This window comes from Pristiophorus japonicus, chromosome 8 (genome assembly GCF_044704955.1).
Source record: "Pristiophorus japonicus isolate sPriJap1 chromosome 8, sPriJap1.hap1, whole genome shotgun sequence".
In the NCBI taxonomy this organism is placed as follows: Eukaryota; Metazoa; Chordata; class Chondrichthyes; family Pristiophoridae; genus Pristiophorus; species Pristiophorus japonicus.
Genome location: NC_091984.1, coordinates 205351676 through 205373363, shown reverse-complemented (window position 1 = coordinate 205373363; position 21688 = coordinate 205351676). Strand labels below are relative to the sequence as shown.

The window sequence follows — 21688 nt, the reverse complement described above, 5'->3', positions numbered from 1 at the left end:
AGAAAAGATTAACCATCTTCCTACCTGTGTGAAAGTGCTTCAGCCAGGGAGAATTCTGCAGCCGTTCGTGTCGCTGAGCGGGAGAGAGGGGGAGGGAGGGAAGAGAGAGGAAGGAGGGGGGGGGGGGGAAGGTGGGGGAAAGAGAGGGGGTGGGGGAAAGAGAGGGGGGGGGGGAAGAGAGAGGTCGGGTCGGGTCCAGTGGGGGGCGGGGGTCGGGGAACAGGAGCGCGGGTCGGGTTGGGTCAGTCGGGTCGGGGAACAGGAGCGCGGGTCGGGTCAGTCGGAGGGGGGGAGGGGGGGAGCGGGTGTCGGGTCTTGTCGGGGGCGGGGAGCAGGAGCTGGCCGTGGGAGGAGCCCCAGTGAGTCCATTCAGCCAGGGCTATAGGGGCCCCTCCCACACAGTTCGGTGCCTGGAGCTTACTGCACTTGCGTGCCGACTGTGGCGCGCATGTGCAGAGGTCCCGGCACTGTTTTCAGCGCCGGGACCTGGCTCCGGCCCCCCCACAGCTTGTGCTGGCTGCGCCGAGGGCCAGAGGACCTGTAAGTAGGTGGAGAATACAGAGGATTTTTTTAGGTGCGAAAAACGTGCGTCCGTTTTTTTTCTTGTGGAAACTTGGGCCCTATAAGTGACCTAAATAAACTGTTAATTTGGTTTCAAGCATAAATGTTTCATCACTTGTTTCTTTATCTGATAGAATCAAGGGCTGGTGGGTGTCTCATCATTATGTGTCTACATTTCTCTCTGGGGTAATGTTAACATGGTAAGCTTCAAACTTTCTTCAATAATTCAACATTGGGCAAAAGTGTACTTTAAAACATTTTAACATATTTTGGGAAATTCTTGTGACAAAACGGTCATTTATAGTAAAATTTACATTAAAGTTAATTTATGGACTCCCGCCCCTCCCTAATTGTTCAGTGGATAAATGCATCTCTAGTTGTGATCACAAGTAGAGGTGTATTTACCCACTGAACAATTGGCCATATAACAGGAAAGGTTCACGATTTCATCCTCAGTCTGTACTGAAGTGGCTAAACTCAACTAGGAAAGTAGTGGGGCATTACAATTACATCCCTGACTTATCGAAGGCAAAATCAACCCACATTTTTCTGCTCCTGATTACAATACTGTGACAATTCTGGAAGTGCACGTGTGCAGACACCAGCTGGAATTTTAGCCCTTATTTCAAGGGGGATGGAATACTAAGGGGTGGAAGTTATGCCATAGTTATATTAAGCTCTGCTTAGACCACCTTTGGGAGGATATATTGTCCTTGGATTCACCAGTATGATACCAGGGCTAAATGGTTAAGTTATGGGGACAGGTTGCATAGACTAGGCTTGTATTCCCTTGGGTATAGAAGATTAAGGGTTGATCTAATTGGTGTTTAGGATGATTAAAGGATTTGATAGGCTAGATAGAGAGAAACGATTTCCTCTGGTGGGGGACTCCAGAACTTGTATTTCATTGGCTTAGCTCTAATTTTAAGGTATTCAAGTGTGATGTCAGGAATCACTTTCTCACACAAAGGATGGTGGAAATTTGGAACTCTTTCCCCCAAAAAATTGTTGAGCCGAGGTCAACTGAAAATTTTGAAACTGAGATTGCTAGATTTTTTTTTTGTCACACCAGGGGATTAAGTGATGTGGAACCACGCCAGGTAAATGGAGTTGAGGTACAGATCAGCCATGATCTAATTGAATGGCAGAATAGACTCATGTGGCTGAATAGCCAAATCCCGTTCCCTTGACAGGATTAGGTTGGGCTGTTATGTCTCCTCATTCCAATCACCTGCCAACACTCACTGTAAAGGCTCTCACACAAATAATGGTCGCTTATGAGTTACTGAAGGGCAACCGTGCTCAATGCACCATAGCCCAGTTAGGGTGTCAAAGTCTTAAGGTAGGTGGGGGTGGGGTAGAATTGATGACCAAAAATAAAATGATCCCCTGTTGGACAAAAGATGTGGAATATCAGGTAAAGACAGGATCAGGTGCTTTTTATTAGCTTAGTTTGCAGAATGTATTTTTTTACCTAGGTTTTCAATTACTGTTTTTAAAAGAACACTTGTATGCAGCATTGCTTCTGAACATTTTTCCTATTAATAATTCATCTCTTTGTCCTTAAGGCCTAATGGGTTAATGTATCAGATGTTTCGCAGTCAATTTCTAGCATTTTCCATTTTTCAAAGTAAGTATTTTGTTTTCTCTGCCTCCTTGATGTTTGCAACTTGCATTATGTGATATGTGCCACTTTTTGGGAAGGGAGAAACTAGGGCAGTGAGGTAAATCTGTTTAAGAAACAAGTACTTGTTCATATTGCATCAAAATGGGAGATTTTGGTCATCACCTCGGAGAGTTTAGCGTGAACATTGTGAGTTGCATTTCTACCCAGTCAGGCTGACTATAATTATAGGGTCACCTCTCCAAAGTGGTGGCTAAAATCTTTATTTTCATATAAGGTTGGAAAAGCCTTGATTTCTATGGTAATTGCATCGATGAGTAAGGAAAAGGCTGGCCTAAGTAGATCTGCGGTGAACGTTCTTCAGCTCTTTTGTGCTTTTTTGCTTTCAGAAAAGTTGTACTTTTTAAAGTAACTGAATAATTCCATTTTTTTTTTTTACTGTATTTTCTAACTTCCTTTGAAGACCTACATGATATTGTAAAATCTCTGGGCTGTGAAGTTTTACATGGAGTGTGTCAACCAGAGCCTTGTTAGCTCTGCCCCTCCTTGTCAAAATCCAGCTTTTACCCTTTCATCTGTGCAGACAAAGTCAAATGATACCTATCTGATTTCCCTTGCACCCTCTCCTCCCACCCAAGGTAAGATGCCTTGCTATTCTCAGTTTTTTTTTTCCATGGCATGACCAGTGCTGCTCCAACGCAGCTGGCAGACAATATGCATCCATGCAATTCCCCACTATTTAGCCCGGTTGGAAACTGATGAAACCTTTTATGCATGTTCAGTTGGTTAGTGTCAGTCATTGTTGAGACTTCAACCTGTGATCATATAAGATGTTAAATGAACATTCTAACCATTGCATTATTAAACCATTACCATTTTTGCTCATGGCTAGAATCTTCTCTCAAAATTCGTTATGGGAATTTTTTTTAACTGACTACTTGGGCCTTACACTTATACATTGTGATCATGAGCACTTTGCAGTACATCCAAGTATGTGAATTTGAGTTTGAAATATTCTAGAGGTATAAGCAAAGCTGAGCATATTAATATAAGGAGTTAAAATTTTCAAACACTTGAGTCAAATTTTAGCATTTTATCTTGGAATTGTAATTCCCCACCTTGGTGAAGGAAATAAGGGGTGATCAGTAGTCACTGTGTATAGCAGCATTGTATTGGATTCAAAAGGAAGTGTCATTATGCAGAACAAGAGCAATTCTTCTTGTGAGATTTTGACCGTAAGCAGGTAATTAAAGGTTGTTGTCCGATTAAAGGGAAACAATTTTCTTAGCAGAGGATAAGAAAATCAGTGAGGAATGTTAGAGCAGTTCTTGACATTGGGCAGATTTCAGAACAGATTTCTTGCTTCAAGCCTTTATCCTGGAATGGTATGTAACATTAGCACAGAACCGAAAGAAGGTGTGGAAATACATTTAAGCAATATTGATGTATTCTAAGCAAGATAATCAGAGCACATTAGAGCACTCTAATAGTAATAAAGTGTAACGTATCTATTGGCATCGGTTATATTCCCAGCTTCCCATGATCATTCGTGAGAGTGTACCATTTAGGTTTTGCTTAATAATCATTTAAGCTTATAAATCCATTTTCCTGCAGGTTGTGTACAGTTCCTGCAGTATTATTACCAAAGTGGCTGTCTTTATAGATTGCGGGCATTGGGGGAAAGGGATCACATGGACCTTACAGTAGGTATGTGATGCAGCAGTAATTTGTATTCTTAAAGACTTCAGTATTTACAAAATAACTACACTGTCTTCAATTAGGAGAGTGAAACGACAATGATGTCCTGTGTTTCTCCCCCACCCCCCCCCCCCCCGCCCCCAATCCCTTTTGCAGGGTACTACAGAGTAAGGGTATGTAGGTGTGTGCCCATCATCCTATCATTCACTAATTTCTCAATCTTAGCTGTTCCCCTGTGGATGTGTTAAATGGATTCCAGGTGCCTTCCTCAGATTTCCCTTCATTCTTGTGGGAAGAGTCACACTTGACAAATTAAAAAAAATTATTATTCATTCTCAGATGTGGGCATCACTGGCAAGGCTGGCATTTATTGCCTATCCCTAGTTGCCCTTGAAATGCTGGTGGTGAGCCTCCTTCTTGAACGACTGCAGTTTGTGTAGTGAACGTGTTCCCACCATGCTGTTCCAGGATTTTGACCCAGTAACCTCTGTAATCTTTGACACTGAAGTTTTCGTCGTCGTAGATTTGATAACTCTCAATTTGGTTTAATTTATAGTGAACTCTGCCCTTATGCTTGATGTAACGTTGATAAGTTTCTTCTGCTCCTAGCCTGGGTCTGACTGCTGCAGATTGGCAATTGAAATGACCTGAATCAGTTCTAAATAATCAGTCACTCACCATCACTGAACACGATGCTATAATAATGGCACAACAGAATACTCTAAACTTGTGCATCTAGCATTGTAATGTGGCTAGATTAACAGTTGATCTCAGCCATATATCATCATCATTCCTGACACTGAAGAAATTGGGCATATAATGAACAAAACATTATCCCCACGGTCTGGAGGTTAATTAAACATTCTACTACATCCTACTGGGTGTGTGAGAAAGTACAAGTTCAACTCATTCAATTACAGAAACTTTTCAATTTGAATTGGAGTGAGAAGTGGGGAATTTTCTTCCTCTGCTTCCATTTCATCTTTTGCCAAAATTCAACCACAGTAATGTATTGTCTTCATAAATAGATGCATTCCTAGAGTACAGTAATGCCCAACTTGACTGTTTGGCATAGTGTCCTAATTTGAAAGTGATATTAAAGAAAGGGAGTATAGATTACGCATAGCCACACACTGCCTAATGGCTGATGCTCCCACTTGTTTGGGAGTGAATGAAAACGGGAAGAACCTAAAGAGTGGAGTAAATAGTTACCAGATGGAGCAAGGGAAATAATTTGTACAAATTTCTGTAACTAGAAAGAACAAAAGGTTTAAAGTTTTATATTGTAATTTTTTTAAACTCCTAAAATTTGATGCTGGGTAAAGAAACATAGCCATACAAACATAGAAAATAGGTGCAGGAGTAGGCCATTCGGCCCTTTGAGCCTGCACCACCATTCAATATGATCATGGCTGATCATGCAACTTCAGTACCCCATTCCTACTTTCTCTCCATACGCCTTGATCCCTTTAGTCGAAAGGGCCACATCTAACTCCCTTTTGAATATACGTAACGAACTGCGCTCAACAACTTTCTGTGGTAGAGAATTCCACAGGTTCATAATTCTCTGAGTGAAGAAGTTTCTCCTCATCTCGGCACTAAATGGCTTACCCGTTATCCTTAGACTGTGACCCCTGGTTCTGGACTTCCCCAACATGGGGGACATTCTTTCTGCATCTAACCTGTCTAATCCCGTCAGAATTTTATATATTTCTATGAGATCCCTTCTCATTCATCTAAATTCCAGTGAATATAAGCCTAGTCGATCCAGTCTTTCTTATGTCAGTCCTGCCATCCCGGGAATCAGTCTGCTGCACTCCCTCAATAGCAAAAATGTCCTTCCTCAGATTAGGAGACCAAAACTGTACACAATATTCAAGGTGTGGCCTCACCAAGGTCCTGTACAACTGCAGTAAGACCTCCCTGCTCCTATACTCAAATCCCCTAGCTATGAAGGCCAATATGCCATTTGCTTTCTTCACTGCCTGCTGTACCTGCATGCCAACTTTCAATGACTGATGTACCATGACACCCAGGTCTCGTTGCACCTCCCCTTTTCCTAATCTGTCACCATTCAGATAATCTGCCTTCATGTTTTGCCACCAAAGTGGATAACCCCACATTTATCTACATTATACTGCATCTGCCATGCATTTGCCCACTCACCTAACCTGTCCAAGTCACCCTGCAGCCTCTTAGCATCCTCCTCACAGCTCACACTGCCACTCAGCTTAGTATCATCTGCAAACTTGGAGATATTACATTCAATTCCTTTGTCTGAATCATTAATGTATATTGTAAATAGCTGGGGTCCCAGCACTGAACCTTGTGGTACCCCACTAGTCACTGATGCCATTCTGAAAAGGACCCATTTATTCCTACTCTTTGCTTCCTTGCCTGCCAACCAGTTCTCTATCCACATCAATACATTACCCCCAGTACTATGTGCTTTAATTTTGCACACTAATCTCTTGTGTGGGACCTTGTCAAAAGCCTTTTGAAAGTCCAAATACACCACATCCACTGGACTTCCATTGTCCACTCTACTAGTTACATCCTAAAAAAAATTCTAGAAGATTTATCAAGCATGATTTTCCTTTCATAAATCCATGTTGACTTGGACCGATCCTGTCACTGCTTTCCAAATGTGCTGCTATTACATCTTTAATAATTGATTCCAACATTTTCCCCACTACCGATGTCAGGCTAACCGGTATATAATTCCCTGTTTTCTCTCCTTTTTTAAAAAAGTGAGGTTACATTAGCTACCCTCCAATCCATAGGAGTTGATCCAGAGTCTATAAAATGTTGGAAAATGACCACCAATACATCCACTATTTCTAGGGCCACTTCCTTAAGTACTCTGGGATGCAGACTATCAGGGCCTGGGGATTTATCGGCCTTCAATCCCATCAATTTCCTGACTAATATGGATTTCCTTCAGTTCCTCCTCCTCGCTAGATCCTCGGTCCCCTAGTATTTCCAGAAGGTTATTTGTGTCTTCCTCAATGAAGACAAATCCAAAGTATTTGTTCAGTTGGTCTGCCATTTCTTTGTTCCCCATTATAAATTCACCTGATTCTGACTGCAAGGGACCTACATTTGTCTTCACTAATCTTTTTCTCTTCACATATCTATAGAAGCTTTTGCAGTCAGTTTTTATGTTCCCAGCAAGCTTCCTCTCATACTCTATTTTCCCCCTCCTAATTAAACCCTTTGTCCTCCTCTGCTGAATTCTAAATTTCTCCCAGTCCTCAGGTTTTTTTTGGCCAATTTCTATGGCACGTCCTTGACTTCCCTTGTTCGCCACGGTTGAGCCACCTTCCCCGTTTTATTTTTATGCCAGACAGGCTTGTATAATTGTTGAAGTTCATCCATGTGATCTTTAAATGTCTGCCATTGCCTATCCACCATCAACTCTTTAAGTATCATTTGCCAGTCTATCCTAGCCAATTCACGTCTCATACCATTGAAGTTACCTTTCTTTAAGTTTAGGACCCTAGTCTCTGAATTAACTGTGTCACTCTCCATCTTAATGAAGAATTCTACCATATTATGGTCACTCTTCCCCAAGGGGCCTCGCACAACAAGATTGCTAATTAATCCTCTCTCATTACACAACACCCAGTCTCTAGTTGGTTCCTCGACATATTGGTCTAGAAAACCATCTCTTATACACTCCAGGAAATCCTCCTCCACCGTATTGTTCCAGTTTGGTTAGCCCAATCTATATGTAGATTAAAGTCACCCATGATACCTGCTGTACCTTTTATTACACGCATCTCTAATTTCCTGTTTGATGCCATCCCCAACCTCACTACTACTGTTTGGTGGTCTGTACACAACTACCACTGGCGTTTTCTGCCCTCTGGTGTTCCGCAGCTCTACCCATACATGTTTCACATCATCCAAGCTAATGTCCTTCCTGACTATTGCGTTAATCTCCTCTTTAACAACAACGCTACCCCGCCTCCTTTTCCTTTCTGTCTGTCCTTCTTGAGTATTGAATACCCCTGGGAAGAGTGTTCATATTGACACCACTTCCGTATGCTGGTTATTTATACTATATTTGTAATTGCAGAAGGATTTCAATCATGGATGTGGAGAGGTTTGACTTTTCTTCTTCCATTTCTTTTCTTTGGTCATGTAAGTACTGTATGACAAAATCAAGCTTTGCTAATAGTTTGGAAAATGTTTTCAAAGATGTTTAATGGAATGTGATTTTGCAGGAGATGAAGTATTACAGGATAGCTGGATGAAGTTTATACTATTAAGTTTACAAAGATTATTGCTCTGTAGTACAGTAACTTCACATCAAAAGCTTGCTTAGAAGGTGATGGCTCAGTTAATTTATCCAGCAAGTAAATCAGCTTTATTATCTGATTGAGCCCTCGTTTCTGCAGGATTAGCTGTTCTCAGTTAGAACAGTGGTGCAACTAGACTTGCACTTCTGATTTTAGAGGAAAAAAATTGGCCATGGTTCCCACTGGCCTCAGTTGGATATGCATGTGTGTGCACTTTGGGAGATGACAGGATTGGACTTGGTAATGATGTCCCTGTATCAAATAGTTTGTTACTCAACTGTCGAGAGTATGATGCAAGATGAAGACGAAAAGACACACGTGGAACTGTGCCAAAGCAAGGAGTCAACATCTTCAGGAGAAGAGGGGAATATTTTGGCAATGGAAAAAAAACATTGAATTTAAGTGTATCCATGTTTATTAAATATTGTTATTTTTATTTATCCTATTTTTGCAGTTTTGGCAATTGTACAATTCAGTAACACTTTTTGGACTTTCACAACATGAACGGTGCAAAGAATGGCAAGTGAGTACAGACCAATAGAACGTCTGCTTTAGTCAAATTTTTCCAAGTGTTTCTACCATGAGATTCATCTCCTCTGCATGCCCTCCAGCTTGGAAGGCTAATTCAATCCAGACAGCAGAATTTGTTGCGATTTGGATATTTTACTTGCAATGTCCAGCACATAAGGCCATTCTCATAAGCAAGCCCTTGCTCCATATGAATCAATTTCAAGTGGCCATCAGCTGACAAGCTATCTGAATCCCAGAAACACGTAATAAAAATATGAATCAAAGCTTGAATTTGTATGCATAGTATCTGATCATGTAGCATGCATGGAGTAACCAATACACACCTATGCTGCTGATAAGCTCATTATAATTATGAGATGCTTGTACTCTCCTGGTCTTTCCAACTAACAAATAATACTCTTTGACAGTCTGTATATCTTGGGCTTTCAATCATCTTTATTAAGAAGTATAATTAAGAAATACAAGTAAACTATGCAGATATCACTAGATTACAGTAAAATGATACTTGATTTCTCACCAGTACTTTAAAACTATTTAAAAATAATAACTGTCTCAAACTTTTAATCATTTTTGGGACTTGAATCACATGTCTGTGACGAAAAGCTTATACATGACATTTTATATTCACAAATGTTTCATTGACCCCAGTTCATCAACTGACTGGCGAAGCAGAAAGTCACTAAAGGAACCTTGATACAACGATTAAATACCCTTAATTACTTTGAAGTCCAAACTAATATAGGGTTCAGAGGCACAGAAATTGCATGACCAGTTTTCCTTCTAACAATGGATAAACTAACTGCCTCCCTTCCTCTCCCTCTGGTAGGTCGGCAATCCCAAATATCTAGCTCAGTCTCCTTCTCACAGTCTGGTAATAAGTGTTAACTCTTTCTAATTCCTGGGTGGTCTTTGTGTCTTAACACTTTCTAAGCAATCCAGGTGACTCTCTTTGAAATGGCAGAGATGTGGATTCATATCCAGACTGATCCCAGCAAGCTATAACCAATTTCAAGTGGCCATCAGCTGACAAGCTATCAGAATCCCAGAAAGAAGTAATAAAAATATGAAGTACTTTGTCACTTGAAAGAAAACAGACCTCCAATCTGCTACAAGCCTCTCCATAACTGCTGCCAATAGTAAGCAATCCCAAAGTAATATTTTTTTAGTTCAAGGACAGAATATGATAAACTCACTTGTAAGTAATTTGACTTACTTTCAAAATCATTCCAAATTGATAATCATTTGTGTATTATGGTCATTTAGAGCTCAGTGCAATATCAAACTGAAAGTGAGGATGCGCTCGGCAAAGGCTGATCATGTCTGTGCGGATGCGGGGGTGCGCTCTCTGGGACTAGTGAAAACACTAATATATGAGGGGATTGTCATAGTTTTATGCTTGCTCACCTGTGAATTGTAGAGGTGCAGATTCTTTTTGGAGAGTAAATATCCACAAGAACAAAGTCTCTTGCAGCAGCTGCTCATTGTAAGACTGCCTGAACTTCTCTAGAAGTGTTGACAGTGCATTTTGGTGATCAGCTGAATAGAAGGTGTGCTTCCATCAAAATATGTCTGACTCCTCCTGAGTCGAAGTATCTTGTTACAGTGTGGTGCTCTATTTGACTGGCCGGTTTAAGCATTAATCTAAATTTGCTTAATAGTAGGATGAGCTTGACTGACTGCAACCTTGCATGTCACCATGCAAGAGACAGATGCTCTACCATCTCCACCACTGAGTGTGTCCAATAATGCTCTTTAAATGTGGTTTATTTTTTCTTCTGGTAAGAAATCCACTGACTGACATTTAGCATTTGGTAGCAATGGCCAGGATTTGGAATAACTTAGCTAAAAATGATTATTTTTGTCCTAATACAAAAGCTATGCCTCATATAGGTTGTTTTGCCAATTTATTTTACCCGTTTCCCCCCTCTCAGGTTTTTGTCTTGGCTCTCACATTCCTGGTGCTCTTTCTTGGGAACTTTCTTACTACTCTTAAAGTTGTTCATCAGAAATTTCAGAAAAACAAAGATAAACTGAAGAAGCTATGAATGTATGAATCCTGCTGGATAAACAACATTGTTGGGGAAGTTGGCGGCATCTTATTCCCATTTTCTCAGTCTTGCTGCTGTATTTGAGGGTCTGAACACTCGCACATCAGTGAGGTTGGATTTACAACTGTCGCACAAATATTTATCAGAATCCTGATGCATTCTCTGCACAAATGCTTAGAGAAAATGACTAAGCTAATTTACTCTAATTTTAAGATCTATACATTAATATGGCTCATTGTCCTTTAAACAAGTTTGTTGAATATTCATTGTTCAATGTTCTAGTTTTTCACTACCATGAGAGATGTCATCATCCTTAATGTGATTTATAGTATCATGGAGGCCTACTAAAAATTAACATTGATGCAGGGGAGGCGGTGGGGAAGTAGGGTAAATGCCCTCCAAGATTAGATGTTTGGCTAATCCTTTATCATGGTTTGACTAGAGTTAGCCAGTTTGTGAGCTATCTGCAATGTAAACAGGGGAGGTAAATTTTGATTGAAGTATAAAATTAGTCTGAACTGGCCGGGTTATTGTCCAAGTAAAATTTAATATTGCACCATTTGAAATACAAGGCATAATATTCATGTATGCGTGTTTTGTGCATGTGTGTTCTGTGTTCAGCCCTTGTAGATGTTATGTTAACATCGAGTAAATATGTATTACAATTTGGATTATATATTGAATTATTTCAGATGCAGTGTGAAATGCATTCACCCACCCTTCTTAAGTTTAGTGCGTCTTTTCCTTGGATTTTGTTTTAAGGACAATTTTTTCCAACACCATGCACTATTTCTTGTCTGAGAGGGCAAACAAACTACCTCCTCCCATATGTCTACCAGTGCCACTCTTTATCTAGCTGGTTGTATTTACACAGAGTGACTCAGGGTAACTCTGATCTTTTTGTTTCCCTCCAATTGGGGGAAGTGCCTGGAATCTATTTAATGCCTACTCTTGACGGAATAGCTCAGAAGGAATTCATTGCATTTGGGATTGTGGATGAACCTATGTCCTGCCACTCAGTGAATAAGTTGACTGCCTAAATTAATTAAGTTTTTTTTAATTGGCCTACATTTTTGTTAAATAATTTAGGCTATTTATTAAACAGTCATGATGTCTTGAATTTTCCAAACTGACCATTCTAATTTTATTTAATTACAAACATTTGCAAATGTTAATAGCATTTGCCTCACCTGAAATTAAATAATTTTGTCAATCAATTTGCTCTTCACTTAAGCTGCTCTAAGTATTTTGTGCATATGAATTTTGTGAAATACTTTTGATTTATTTGTATGTGGTATTGAGATACATTAAAACTCATTAGACTAGATAGTTTATATTTTATTGTAAAACAAATGTAATTCACTAAAAAAAAATTAAGACGTTTTGCTTTTAGACCAAAGGCTGTTGTACATTGAAGAATTTGATCATTTTTGGAATTCTTTGAAGATTGTAACAGGTTGGTGAAAACTTAATAGAAAATCACAGTGGCTTCTCTAAACCGAAGGAAAACAATTGTCAAATGGCTTGAATGTTTGTATTTCTTTTGAACTTGAATTCCGCTCAACCCAAGGGAATTTTCTTTGTGTGTGTGTAGCAGTAAGCTTTTTAAAAAAAAATTGTCTAATTTTCTTTTTCATGAAAACCGAAACATATCTAATTGAGCACAAAAGAAATCAGGTTCTCTTAACTTAGTTTAATCTTTGTTTTAAAATGATGTGACACTGATACTGATGTATTTCAAGAGAAATTCCAATCTCTTGGCTTAGAAATGAGCTAGAACACAGCACAGGTCATGTCGAAACCAGAAACAAGGATATGTCTGTTCAGTGGTCCATTATTTCACAGCAAGAATACATTATTCTTCCAAAGTGGAGGCATGTTGATCTTAATGCACCTATTGATGAGCAGCAAGCATTGCAGCTACACCATTGACGCTGAATTTGAAATGTGCTATGTAGGCAGGTACGATCCACCACTGCCCATATGATTTAGGATTTGTTAAAAATGTATTGTTTTGGAATAGACATCTTTTAATTGATGTCAAAGTCTGGAATTTTTGATACCAAACTGATATTTTGTGTAGTCCTTGAAAGACACTTGCAATGATTCACAATCGATGTGGAAATCTACATGCTCTAAAGCAACAGCGAATAGTCAGAAACTCTGAGCACTGCTCCTAAGCAAAAAGGATTTGTAATTTAAAAATGAAATCCTAAGACACTGTTATGGGCATGTGAGCAGCACATCACTGTAATTGCAGTTTTCATTTTTGACTAAAGCAAGAAGTCCATAAATGTCTGTAGAGTTTTCCAGTGCTAAAAATACACTCAGATGATTGACTTTTGCAGAAGTTTCAGTGGGGCATTTGACATCTTCGGTGGTCACTCAGACTTTTGCAAACTGTGAAACCCAGCTGTCACTTGGAGGTTATAACATGTAAAATATTGTTTTTTCAGATAAACCAGTGTTTTCTATTTGTTAATGCCAGGGAAGGAAAATTATTTTTACTGCTTGTTACTGAACAACTGTTTGTATTTAACATTTTCACTAAATAGAATGAATTTTTGCTGCACAAAAAGGGAACAATTGACTGTCTACCTGTAAGTGTCACAAATGCAGTTTACTTAAAAACTTGAAACCACTCATTATCAGGCAAGTGTAATTTAATTTATTTTACTACCAAAGTGCAATACAGCAGTAATAAGCTACAATTTGCTTCAGTCGGATCCCAGTAGGATATGTTAATGCTGAGGTAGTCACATGTAACAAGTGGTTTAAGAAGGATGCTAGTAAGCAATATTAGTGAGTGTGATGCCTTAAACTGCTGTACAGAATAAACACAACTAATCAGAGAAATAAACTTGCAGTGAACTAATTGTATTTATTGATGGTAAGAAATCTATTTATAAATAAACAAAACACAGTCACAGTGACGCACAGCCTTGTTTAAGATGTTCCTCAACCTAGTGTATCTCCTAACTGAAAATTCTCTTTTTTCCCCCCAAATGTTGTTTGTGAATATATACTTCCTGGGTTATTTTATCTAAGCATCTGCAGCTGCCGTTCCTTGTAAGGTTCACATTATACTGTGAAATAAAGTTAAAAGGAAAGATCTGGACTTTTCTGATTGTGATCGTTATAAGAGTAAAATGTTCCTGCCCATCTCTGTGGGAAGATTTGGGCTTTTATATGGGGCTTAACTTCTACTGTACTGTCACTTGTGTATAAGGCTGTTAAAATAAACCAATTCAAGAAAACATCTCTCGGGCTATAAATTTATAAATAATGACATCAGATCTCCAACTGTGGTTTTCAGTTTTTGTCTTATGACAGTCGAGCTACTACACCATTGCATTTTGAATGGTAATCATTTTGTAACTTCTCAATGGTTGTATTTTTCACGAAAATTGACTTAGTTTTGTACTAAAATATAAATAATGCTGACAGTGCATCATCATCATAGGCAGTCCCTCGAAATCGAGGAAGATTTGCTTCCACTCTTAAAATGAGTCCTTAGGTGGCTGAACAGTCCAATACAAGAGCCACAGTCCCTGTCACAGGTGGGACAGATAGTCGTTGATTGTAAGGGAGGGTGGGACAGATTTGTCGCACACTCTTTCCGTTGCCTGCGCTTGATTTCTGCATGCTCTCGGCGATGAGACTCGAGGTGCTCAGCGCCCTCCCAGATGCACATCCTCCACTTCGAGCGGTCTTTGGCCAGGGACTCCCAGGTGTCGATGGGGATGTTGCACTTTATCGGGGAGGCTTTGAGGGTGTCCTTAAATGTTTCCTCTGCCCACCTTTGGCTCGTTTGCTGTGAAGGAGTTCCGAGTAGAACGCTTGCTTTGGGAGTCTCGTGTCTGGCATGCGGACAATGTGGCCTGCCCCACTGATCAAGTGTGGTCAGTGCTTCACTGCTGGGGATGTTGGCCTGGTCGAGGATGCTAATGTTGGTGCTTCTGTCTTCCCAGAGGATTTGTAGGATTGTGCGGAGACATCGTTGATCCATGTCTCTGAACCATACAGGAGGGCAGTTATTACTACAGCCCTATAGACCATGACCTTGGTGGCAGGTTTGAGGGCCTGGTCTTTGAACACTCTTTTCCTCAGGCAGCTGAAGGTTGCACCAGCGCACTGGAGGTGGTATTGAATCTCGTCGTCAATGTCTGCTCTTGTTGATAAGAGGCTCCTGAGGTATGAGAAATGGTCCACGTTGTCCAGGGCCGCGCCGTAGATCTTAATGATTAGTGAGCAGTACTGTGCTGTGAGGACAGGCTGGTGGAGGACCTTTGCCTTATGGATGACCACCAAGTTGGTCAGTATCTGACAGAGAAAGATGGATTCATGGTTTCTGTAGTGACCTTCATCGAAAGGGTCCTCCTCATGGCAGAAGGAGCCCACCTAAGATGTTCACCTGCCACCTTTCATATATTGACAGAGTTCTTGCGTGTTTCAGCATTCACAGTATTTCTTTTTACCTTGTTTGACCAACGTGTAAATCTCAAGTGTTTTATTAATGCATTTCTTGAGGTTATGCCTGGTGAAAAGCCCTGCCATAATGGTTTAGCTAGAAGTTCTGAGACTGCTGGTCAGAAATTTACTGATGTACACTTAATATGTTACCATCAACCCCTCAGTATTTCATTCCCGCTTGTTCACTATAGCTATAATGAAAATAAAAGAGTTAAAGTTTTAATACTGGATTTCTGGGGTGGCAATAAAGCATATTTATTTTGATCTATGACACAGTCTACAAAGGCATAAACTTATCTAACCAAAGAAGCCTCAGCATCCTTATCCCTTTATTCAAAGTTAAATTACTTCTTATAGGCAATTGTTACATTTGTAGGATTTATTTTATGCTGATTTTCTGTTTCCTCTCCCTGCCCCCAGATGTCATCTTGTTCCATGGTACTTCGCATCCACTGATGCGCTGCTTGAATGGCCGCTTGCATATATGAACCTTGATGGTGAGAAATTGAATTCAGCCCATCCTTCCTTCTTTTTAGAATGACCCTAGTTAACAGAATTGCATATATTAAAGCTTACAGAAATCTCCCCATGAATACGAAGAAGCCATCAGTCACTTAGGCCATATAATTTCTTGTCCAAAAACAGGTGGTGTTTGTTTTTTTTATGCTTGTGCCAAAAGTTCCATCTCTGGAGGTCCCAGATTTGAAATGTGGTTGTTGCTTCCTGAGGTAGCACAGGCAACTCTCGTTTATCTGTACACGGATCTAACGGAGAACCCGCTACAACGGCACTTTTAAAAACTGTGATTCTGTCCTTTGTACAGCTGCACACGACCATTGAACCCACCCCACACACAATCCTGCGCTGACCACTTTCTGCACCTGTCCGCCACTGAGGGTGCCGCCCGGCCTCTGGGGTAAGTAAAGCCGAGTCTCATTCGACCTCCAGCGTTAAAGCCTTTAGACTGGCCATTTCGCCTTTCAGCCATGCCGTTGGGCCTGATCGCGGCACTAGTGGGGAATGAGCTCTGGTTTCTAGGCAGGATCTAGGGACCCTGCATGCTGGCACCGTCCGGCTTGTCTGTGCTCTTTCTCTGCCGACCGATGACTGCCGAAGGATTGGGGATTAGGCTCGTCGAGTTGGTGTTCTAACTCCAGCAAGCTAATCTAGCATTAAAATATAAATTTGGGACCCAAACATTCTCGGCAAGTACTTGCACTTGCCCTAGCAGCAAAATCGTTTACCCGGAATAGCCCGAACCCCGAGGGCCCCGGATAATCGAGAGTTGCCTGTACCTGGGCTGCTGCATCATTCACCATTTCTGATGTATTCTACAGTATTCTGAGTCTAGTTAGGTGTTGGGTTACTTGGGATATTTTGTATTTAATATCTGTGCCCAGGCACTAAAGCATCCTTGTAGAGAGCCAAGGACTTGGCCTGCTTGTTATGACATCCTTGCTCATAAATGGATTAGAGCCAAAAATTACAATGCTAGCTTGGAAGTCCTAAACATCAGCCTATTTCTTAAATCCTGTCACTCTTGTGAGACCGTGTGCTCAGTGCTCAATCATTCCTATGTACTTCCCAGTTAATAAGAGATCCGTTTTCAGTGTCAGGTAATGGCGTCTTAATCTGACACTTGCCAAAATTTTTCTACCACTTAAAAGCTTTTGCAGAAGTAGAATTATTCCACAACTAGATGCCGGACAGTATTTGGGTGAGTGCTATTATAGATTTAGTTCAAGAGATCTTTTAAAAAGCCTGGTTTATAGAGGAATGGATTTCAACATGAATGGATATTGTCCAACCAAATGTTGGGAGGTAGGGTTTTGGATGTGATTCTGTGGTCAAAAGTCTGAATGATGTCTGATGTGGATAACCACAAGATGTTCCTCTTGTTGTAAGACTAGCATAAATCGCTTGAATAATGGCTATTGCAACGGTGATGACCCATTTGGGGGCCGACCCTTTGTAGGAAACCCTGAATTAGCATCCACTGCCTGTTTGATCGCCTTATACTTGATTGGTTGGTCAGAAGGTTGTGGGTTCAAGTCCCACTCCAAAGACTTAAGCACAAAAATAAATTTAAGCTGACACTCCAGTGCAGTGCTGAGGGAGTATCGGAGGTACGATCGGAGGTGCCATCTTTCGGATGAGACTTTAAACCGAGACCCCATCGGCTCTCAGGTGCACGTAAAAGATCCCATGGCACTATTTCGAAGAAGAGCAGGGGAGTTATCCTGGCCAATATTTATCTCTCAATCGATATAACATAAATAGATTATCTGATCATTATCACATTGCTGTTGTTCATGGGAGCTAGCTGTGCGCAGATTGGTTGTCGCGTTTCCTACATTACAACAGTGACTACATTTTAAAAGTACTTCATTGGCTGTAAAGCACTTTGGGACATCCTGAGGTCATGCAAGGTGTTATATAAATGCAAGTCTTTCTTTGAAATCCACCACTAAAGATCTTAAATAAAAACAAATTGCTGGAAATTTACAACCGTTCTGTCAGGAGAAAAAAATGCTGTAGACTCTTTCAGAACCTTAAAGATCTTAATTCCCTTGAGGAGCTGTTCTGTAATGGGTGGGGGCTTCCAGAAATTGGAGGCAGTGATACTTTTGAAGAAGAAATGGGGGATTAAATATTATTTCAGTGCTGGGTAATGTACTTTATTAAATTCCATTAGTTGTATAGTGGGTTCATCTATTCTTCTGTGATACCAATGCATATTATGCTGAGCAAATTCATGCATTAATTCAAATTTTGATATTTTAATTTCCTTAAGTTGATTCTTAATCATTACACTGCTGGTCAATCCAGGAAATTCCGCACGCTTGGGAGCTGCCAATTGTGCTGACCACTTCAGCTGACCGACTGCAGTGCTAAAGAGTTACAATAACAATGCTATTGTGATGTCAGGAGTAGTTTTATTACTGTAATAAGGTAGTATGAATTATCAATTCACTAAGGACAATCCTATATATTTATTTTAAAACTCTGCTCTGCCTGTGCTCTCATTTTTTCCTGATTATGTATTTTCAGTGTTTTCTGTTTCAACATTTATTGTGTATTCTATATGTTTTGCCTAGAGTCTATATTTTAGCTTTAACATTTTTCTTGTATGTTCAAACATACTATTCTGTTCTGTGCCTTCAGTATACCTCTGACCATTTTGGAGTGAAGACCTACATTAGTACAATTTGGCCCTGGATTGCAAAATGTTGCCTCAGGTGCCAGTTGTTGGTAAACCAGCAAAGATGCAAAACTTTGAAGGTTGACCTAGTTGACTCATTAGAGTAACCAGATCAAATTTATGAGGAGCCCGAAGGTGGGTGTTTCAAGCACTTGACAGGTTCCTCTGGGAACTGGCAATGTAGAAACAAGTTGCTTCAACTGTAGCTGCCCAAGGATTAAGTTAATCTATTTCTGTCATCAAATTTCTCCTCTTCCCTTCCCCAAATAAGGAGTTGACTCCTTGCAGGGGTTCACTTCTACAGCTATTGAAAGAAAGACTTGCATTTATATAGCGCCTTTCATGATCACTGGATGTCCCGCAGTGCTTTACAGCCAATGAAGTACTTTTGAAGTGTAGTCACTCTTGTAATGTGTGTGGTACTGGAGAGCACTCTGACAAGAGCCCATTATTCCTGTGTTAGCTAGCTCTTTAGCTGTGCTCATCCTGATTCAGCATACATCTACTTCTTGCAGTGGCCCCTGGATAGTGATTAGGAACCACGGTTACTTTTTTCCCCCTTCCCGAGCCCAGGATTTTGTAGTCAATTGTCGTGCCCCTAGTGCCACACCAGTTGAGATCAGCTAACTCAGCATAGACCAGGAATCAAACCTGATCTTCCTGAAACAAATCTGTACCATAATCTATGACCTAATCCCTAATGCATTCCTCACATGGGAGTGTCTATCTAAACACTGGGATAAGGCTACATTTTTTTCATTCTTTATGTTGAAATAAAGGAATGTTGAAAAACAGCAACCCGTGTTGAAGACACAGTAAAATTGTTACTGGAAACTGCACATGTACCCGGGTGTAGCTTAATACTTGGAAAATATCCTATCCCTATAAAAAGATTACGTGCCTATTATTTGTATTAGTCATCATTCTTTGCATGAAACTTAGTCATTGTGTTAAATTTTATGGGATTATGCAATGAGAAGCTAAAGTTTAAAAGACAAATTGACCAAGCATAACATGATCTTCCATCTATTAAATCTGCCTTCTACTGTGTCTTTTTGCATTCTTGAAATCACAAGAGACAATTTAACAATGTTTTGTAAATAAATCCACAGATCCCACAACCAATGTAGGATTTTTAAATTATCCTAGCTGGATTACTGTAGGATAGATTTTCATAAAGAATTATTACACACACAACATTTGCCGACTAAAATGACTTGAATGAATATTTCAGAAGCGGTAAACATGGAAGTTGTATCTGAAAATCAAATCTCTATGAATAATTTGATGTTTCTACAAAGGAGGAACATGGACACACAACTTTTGTTCCAGTCGCTACAGATAACAGGAAAGGAGGTCCTTATTAGCTTTGCCCATATGTGTCTCATTCAGTAAAGGGTTCTCCTGTGTATAACCCAGGTACCTGCTCACTTTGCTGGACTGTTTTTTCTTCCTTTTCTACTTCCTAGACAAGTATCATTGTGTAGTGTTCCGCAGACTGCCACAATCCTAGAAACAGTGGTTGGGCTATAGAATGCTATCAGAATACAAACTTTCTGCTCCAAACTGATTCAGGTGGCACTTTGAATCTCATTTTATACCCGTGTTCACCCAGGGTCGTATAGGCCACTGCTGCAGCGGTTAATTCTGATCTTCAAAGAACTACCCACACATCTGTCTTTCAGCTGCAAACAGCAATAATATGGTGGTAATAGGAAAGGAATGCAGCAACTTCTTGGGTAGCGAATATTTAAATGCAATATTTGCTATTTCTAATCTCAACAGGTTGGACAATCATTGTAAAAACCATTTCCTGTGCAGGAAGGTCATTGTATTGTAGGTACAGCGTTGCGAATCTGGAATCCTTGGGTCTAAGGCTGTTCCGCATTCCGGGTTTTTCCGGACTTTTGATCATCTTTCTGACGTCACTAATCTGGATATTTCCGGATTTTGGAATGCCAGATAGACGTTTCTTGAGGAGGTGGGGGAAGAGAGAAAGTGGCTGGCCCTGTCGAGAAGGTCGTCAAGGGGGTCCCTGCCGAGGAGGTATTCGGGCCGGCTGGCCCCGCCAAGGAGACCCTGAGGTCGGCAGCGTCGGTGGCTCCAAATTCCGGAACATTTTACGGATTCCAGACGACCCTGCCACCGATCATCCCGGATTCTGGATTTCGACGACGCACCTGTACAGAAAAGGGCATGTATGATGACATGGATGCAATCAATGGGATGTGCACTGTGGGCAATCCTAGCATAAGCTGATGGTACCCTGCTAGAGCATGTCCTTTCCTATTCATATATATGCATCAGTGACTTGACGTTTGTATATAGCTGGTTAGTATAAAATGTCACCAGATTCAGGCTGTGGAAGTTCAAGGCAGTGGTAACCTTTACAGATACTGCAGCTGCTGGACATCTGAAATAAAAACAGAAAATGCTGGAAATACTCAGCAGATCAGGCAGCAGCTCTGGAGAGAGAGAGAAGCAGAGTTAATGTTTCAGGTCGATCCTTCATTGGAACCTTTATAGAACCTGACAACGCAGTGCATCTGATGGTGGTGGGCTCCAGGTTTGGGACAAACACACAGAATAATTGTTGCACTAATTGGCATTGTCTTCCTGTTCTAAATAACGCAGAGATGCAGCCCTACATGATCCATTATTGCTTCATCTGTTTAGTATCTCGGATTTTAAAAAAAAGAGACTAAAGCAGAATGCTGAACATAGCAATGTTTTGATGAAATAAACCCAAATTCTCCAAAGCATTACTAAAAAGCAAACTTAATGATTTAAAGACCCAGTGAAGTTTTTCTTTAAATGCATTTCTGCCTGTTGGCGGGTTGGCTGAGGCAGATCTCCGCAGCGTTGTGGCATTGCTATAAGAGTTTCTCATGGAAGCTTTCTCATCTCAACCATCTTCAGCTACTTTTATCAATGACCTTCCCTCTGTCATAAGGACAGAAGTGTTGCTGTTAGTTGATGATTTCAACTTATTCATTCTTGCATACAGCAGCGACTACACTCCAAAAGTAAAGTGCTTTGAGATGTCCGGTGGTCATGAAAGGTTGAGTAGGTTGGGCCTCTACTCATTGGAATTCAGAAGAATGAGAGGTGATCTTATCGAAACGTCTAAGATTGTGAGGGGACTTGACAAGGTGGATGAAGAGAGGATGTTTCCATTGATGGGGGAGACTAGAAAACAGATGAGAAATTTCTTCTCTGAGGGTTGTAAATCTGTGGAATTCACTGC

At 40.5% G+C, this 21688-nt stretch overlaps 1 protein-coding gene across 3 annotated transcripts in view; it reads left to right on the top strand.

Annotated features, from left to right (window-relative positions):
- tmem120b (transmembrane protein 120B) overlaps positions 1 to 11431 on the top strand; it is an 88487-nt gene extending 77056 nt beyond the window's left edge. For 2 of the 3 annotated variants that reach the window (XM_070887817.1, XM_070887815.1), the window contains 6 exons: positions 696 to 761; positions 2130 to 2191; positions 3800 to 3892; positions 7965 to 8029; positions 8642 to 8710; positions 10650 to 11431. In XM_070887817.1, coding sequence (XP_070743918.1) covers positions 696 to 761; positions 2130 to 2191; positions 3800 to 3892; positions 7965 to 8029; positions 8642 to 8710; positions 10650 to 10763 — 469 coding nt within the window. In that variant the 3' untranslated portion in view covers positions 10764 to 11431. Of the gene's footprint in view, positions 1 to 695; positions 762 to 2129; positions 2192 to 3799; positions 3893 to 7964; positions 8030 to 8641; positions 8711 to 9649; positions 9855 to 10649 lie in introns of all 3 variants that reach the window. The other variant, XR_011594137.1, reaches the window with a different exon arrangement.
- The last annotated feature ends 10257 nt before the right edge of the window (positions 11432 to 21688 follow it).